Genomic DNA, 4,936 nt, shown 5'->3' on the forward strand with positions numbered 1-4,936 from the left:
CCCTCAAAGCCCCGCCCTTGGCCACACCCACACCACGCCCCCTCTACAGCTCCGCCCCGCCGCGTGCTCAGGCCGGAAAGGCGCACTCTGAATCTCTTGTCACTTGGCAGACCTGGCTGGGTCTCTGAGTGTCTGTCTTCAAGTCTCAGTCTGTGTGTCTGTCTCCTGTGACCTCTCCCAGTACCTGACGTCTGTCTCCGCACTTCGTTTACCGTCTCTCTCTGCCCCTCTCGCCTCTTCTCTGAAGTTCTCTGTCCTCTCCTTCTGATCCCTCACCTTTTTTCGCCTTCGTTGGAACCCATGTCCCCTCTCATCCTTCTCGGGCCCCCCAGATCTCCGGTTTCTATCTTCGGCAAGGCCGATGGGGATGCCTTGTCTTCGCGGCTTCTGCGCGCGCTCCTTCAGTGACTTTGGCTCGAGGGCACCCCCGTGTGGCCAGCAGTGGGGCTTTGAGGGTGGCGAGGGTGATGCTGTGGTGTCCCACGCGATGTCCAGAGGCGGTGCGACCCACGCCAGTGTGAGGGCACGCCTCAGCGTGCTGTGGGACACCAGGAGACGACCGGTGACGGTGTGGCACAGTGAGAAATTAGGATTGACAAGGAGGGACCGAGTGGGACTGTCTGAGTGAGTGTGTGGCATTGGGTCTGAGAGAGAAACTTCTGGAGACTGCCCATGATGGCAACTATACGCGAGGGGGTTCAGGTGTGTTACAAGAGCAGAGTGAGTCACCCAAGTGATGGTATGAGCCAGCTATGCGAAAGGGAGGCACACGGGGGACCTGGGGAAACAGTGTGTCTGCCGCACCACTGGCGGGTCATGAGACACGGAGACGCCTGTGTCTGTGACTGTGCAAAAGCGTGGGACTGTTTGGGGACTCGAAAGTAAGACTGGGAGGACGCTGAGTGAGGGAGAGAGAGTGTGAGCGTGCAAACATCTGTGACACAGACTGAGGACCAGCAAACACTACGTACAGGCCAGAGTGTGTGTGCGTGTGTGTGCGTGTGTGTGTGCGTGCGTGTGTGTGTGTGTGCGTGTGTGTGAGACGCCACGCCGTTGTATGTCAACAGCGTACGACACCAAAAGACAGGTGTGGGTGTGACAGGGATTACATGTGACTCTGGCGGGGGGGGGGGGGGACACGGGACACGACTGACTATGTGCCATGTATATCAGGAAATTGGCCAAGAGTAAATGTGGCCACACACAGGCACCCCTGGAAAGGACACCGTGTGGCCCCGTGTCACACCAAGCAATGGAGCGCTTGGCAGAGACTCTGAACCAGTTACTGCATGTGAGCTGCAGAGAAAGGTGTGAAGCTTCAGCTGCCCTTGTGGATGACAGTGGGCCCATTTGGCGCTCTTAAGGCAGGGGAGCTGACCGAGCAGCGGCGTCAGCTGCCGTTGGCCGTGGCATGCTGTGCTGTGAGACCTCGTGAGTGACAGCGGCGGGCGGTGTGCTGAGACCCTCGGCGGCGTTGAGCACTGCAGCCCTACTCGGTGGCCCAGCAAGGTAGTCAGCACCCCGGTGCGAGTGACTTGAGTCGGGGGGGGGGTCACCGTGATGGGGTGATGCTGAGGTGACTGGTTTGTTCGTGCCGGAGGGAGGTTGCGTGGGACCCACAGGAGAGGCCTGCGTGCATAAATATATACACACCTACAGGGGTCGTCCTTTCCTGCCGGTGTGAAAGAGGAACTCCAGAGAAAGACACGCTGGAAACAGGGGTGAATGAAAAACAGTGAGAGGGGGGGGAGGGAGAGAGAGAGAGAGACAGCAGAGACAGAGAGACAGAGAGAGAGGGGGGGAGAGAGAGGGAGAGAGAGACAGCAGAGACAGAGAGAGACAGAAAGACAGAGAGACAGAGAGAGAAAGAGAGAGGGGGGAGAGAGAGACAGCAGAGACAGAGAGAGACAGAAAGACAGACAGAGAGAGAGAGAGGGAGAGAGAGACAGCAGAGACAGAGAGACAGAAAGACAGAGAGACAGAGACAGACAGAGAGAGAGAGAGACAGAGACAGAGAGAGAGACAGCAGAGACAGAGAGAGACAGAAAGACAGAGAGACAGAGAGAGAGAGAGGGAGAGAGGGAGGGAGAGAGACAGAGAGAGAGAGAGAGAGAGAGAGAGAGAGACAGAGAGAGAGAGAGGACACACAGCCAGGAAAGGACCCGCAGAGACAAACCTGGGCGTGGAGACAGGTGGTGCCTAAGAGGAGGCGGTCCTGAGGGGCTGCACCCCAGGGGAGGGGGCGGGGCTGGCAAGGGGACCAGACGCTGCCTCTCTCAGCCTGTCACCCGCCAGTCATCCCAGCTCCGAGCTGCAACAGGTAGGAGGCTTCTCTCCGGGTCCCAGTAGCTGGTTGGTGGCCACCATCTGTCTGTCTGGGATTGGATGAGAGAATGGGTGAATGAAGGAATGAATGACTATAGTTCCTTGTGTCCCCATCATCCCCTCTGTCCTATCTATCTATCCATCCATCATCTATCCATCTATCATCTATCTATCATCTATCTATCTATCCATCCCTCACCCTCTCTCTCCTCTTCCCTTGTTCCATTTCTTTCTAACACTTCCATGTCCCTCCTCGTCTGGGTCCCTCCTCTCCTGTCCCCCGGTCTCCTCCGTTCCCGGTCCTCTTTCTTTCCCTACCCCCTCCCTTTTCCTCCCTCTCCCTATCCTCCATCATCATCTCTCCTCAGTCTGCCTTCCTTCTCCGTGCCTGCCTCTCCTTCTGTCACTCTGTTCCCCTCCCCTTGGCTCTTCCTCTTGTCCCCTTCTCTATCCTCCATGCCCCTCTGCAGAGCTGGCTGCGTTGGCTTGCCCCCAACCCTCTCCCCTGCCTGCTAATGAGCAGAGAGAGCCTTTGAGGTAGCCACGGCTGGGGCGGGAGTGGGTCCCTGGGGGTGGCAGAGGGGGCAGCTGCTGCCGAGGCCCTAATGAGGCCTCCTCTGCGCCCCTCCCGCCGAGATCTTAATTCTCAGTTCTCCCTGGAGTCGCTGCTAATTGGCCTGGGGAGCCCCCCCCCTTCCTGGCTCAAGCTCTGTCCCCAGGGGGTGAGGGCACCTGGATCAGTAGATTCTGATCAAGCACCTGTGGCCCTGTCCCTCTGGCCCTGCCTTCCCCGCCTGCCTCGCAGTCTCCCAAGCGTGTCTCCCTCCTTCCTTCCCTGGCCCCCGAGCTCTCGCTCCAGCGGCCTCTGGGTAGGTACCCCCATCCGGGCACCCCTCCATCCTCCTGTCTCCTCTTGAGTCGTCGCTCTTTCCTCTACCCGTCTCTGGGACCCCATTCGCTCGTCGTCCCAACCTCTTCTCCTGTTACTGGGTCGCATCACTGCCTCTCACTACTCCCCGGGGGATCCAGACGTGTCCCAGCCCCGAGGCCCCACTCCCGCCAGGCATTTAACTCCTTTCCTGCTGCAGCCATGTCCAACAACATGGCCAAGATCGCTGAGGCCCGCAAGACCGTGGAGCAGCTGAAGCTGGAAGTGAACATCGATCGCATGAAGGTGAGCAGACCCGCGGGGAAATCGTTTGGTGGTGGGTGGGGGGGTCTACGCCAGGCTCCGCGGAGGAGGAGGAGCCTGGAGCTGAGGTGGGGCTCAGCCTGGGGGCGTGGCCACTCAAGGCGTGGTCAGGACACGGGGCGGGGATTTGGGCGCTCGCCCAGGGACCAAGCCATTAGGGAGGGTCAACTGCATCTCTACACCTCGCCTGCAGGTGTCGCAGGCCGCCGCCGAGCTCCTGGCCTTCTGCGAGGCGCACGCGAAGGATGACCCACTGGTGACCCCTGTCCCCGCCGCCGAGAATCCCTTCCGCGACAAGCGACTCTTTTGCACCCTGCTCTGAGCCCTCAAGACAGCTTTATCCTCTCCCGCCGGAGTTACGAATCCAATAAACTTGGTGACTTGGTGGTGCCTGCACTTTAGGGGAAACCGAGGCACGAGCAGAGCGCGTGGGGGGAGGGCACCTTTGAGGGAGCCTGCGTCCGTCCCTTCTCTTTCTTCCTGAGTGTGTGCCGAGTGTGAGCAGCGTGGATGGCGAGGCACTGTAACCCCACAAGAAATGAGTAGCCCTGCTCCTTTTTCCGTTTTCCCATCAGCTTGGGAACAGCTGCTACCTGCAAGATAGCCATTTCCCAGCTGAGAAGTCAAGACTGAGGCACGAACTTCAAGCTCCCTGTAGCCTAGCTGCCTCATCTCCTGCACTCTCTCCTGGCGGGAACTTAAAGGGTCTCTGCTCATCCCCTGAACAATCTGTCCAGGTTTCACATCCTGTTGCCCCTGCCACTGGCTTACATTTTTTTTTTCGAGACAGGGTTTCTCTGTGGCTTTGGAGGCTGTCCTGGAACTAACTCTTGTAGACCAGGCTGGCCTCGAACTCACAGAGATCCACCTATCTCTGCCTCCCAAGTGCTGGGATTAAAGGCTTGTGCCACCAACGCCCGGCTTTTTTTTTTTCATTTTTTAAAAAAGATTTATTTTTATTTATTATGTATACAGTGTCCTTCTTGCACACTAGAAGAGGGGACCAGATCGCATTATAGGTGGTTGTGAGCCACCATGTAGTTGCTGGGAATTGAACTTAGAATCTCTGCAGGAGCAGACAGTGCTCTTAACCGCTGAGCCATCTCTCCAGCCCACAACTGGCTTACTTTTTAAAACACGGTTTATTTTCTTTTAATTATGCATATGTGTATATCTGTGTGTGGGTGTGTGCACATGAGGGCGGGTGTCCAGAGAGGCCAGAAGAGAGGGTGTCAGATATCTGGAACTGTAGTTAGAGGGATTGTGAGCTGTTCTATGTGGGTGCTGGGAATCGAACTCTGATCCTCTGGAAGAACTGTATTTGCTCTTAAGCACTGAGCAAACTCTCCAGAAACACCCCCCCCCCCTCCTTTTTTTATTTTTACTTTTTGGACATCATTTCATAGCCCTGGCTGCCTG

The 4,936-nt window shown here is 57.3% G+C and overlaps 1 protein-coding gene across 4 annotated transcripts; it reads left to right on the top strand.

Annotated features, from left to right (window-relative positions):
• Window positions 1-1,130: 1,130 nt before the first annotated feature.
• Window positions 1,131-3,913, top strand: Gng8 (G protein subunit gamma 8). Of its 4 annotated transcripts, none has more exons than XM_040734598.1 (3): window positions 1,131-1,509; window positions 3,414-3,499; window positions 3,711-3,913. In XM_040734598.1, exons 2-3 carry the CDS (start codon window positions 3,416-3,418, stop codon window positions 3,837-3,839), a joined length of 213 nt encoding a protein of 70 aa, XP_040590532.1. In that variant the 5' UTR covers window positions 1,131-1,509; window positions 3,414-3,415; the 3' UTR covers window positions 3,840-3,913. The 4 variants fall into 4 exon arrangements, with proteins under 4 accessions (XP_040590532.1, XP_040590531.1, XP_040590530.1 ...); XM_040734597.1 differs by lacking the exon at window positions 1,131-1,509 and adding an exon at window positions 2,087-3,194; XM_040734596.1 differs by lacking the exon at window positions 1,131-1,509 and adding an exon at window positions 2,087-2,320.
• The last annotated feature ends 1,023 nt before the right edge of the window (window positions 3,914-4,936 follow it).

Source organism: Mesocricetus auratus, unplaced genomic scaffold (genome assembly GCF_017639785.1).
Source record: "Mesocricetus auratus isolate SY011 unplaced genomic scaffold, BCM_Maur_2.0 Super-Scaffold_100038, whole genome shotgun sequence".
NCBI classification, from domain to species: domain Eukaryota; kingdom Metazoa; phylum Chordata; class Mammalia; order Rodentia; family Cricetidae; genus Mesocricetus; species Mesocricetus auratus.

What these genes read in the sequence shown, in the direction of transcription:
- Gng8 (XM_040734598.1), top strand. Translation starts at nt 3,416, where the DNA reads ATGTCCAACAACATGGCCAAGATCGCTGAGGCCCGCAAGACCGTGGAG. An exon ending in TGAACATCGATCGCATGAAG is followed by an intron (nt 3,500 to 3,710) that starts GTGAGCAGACCC and finishes CCTCGCCTGCAG; the next exon opens with GTGTCGCAGGCCGCCGCCGA.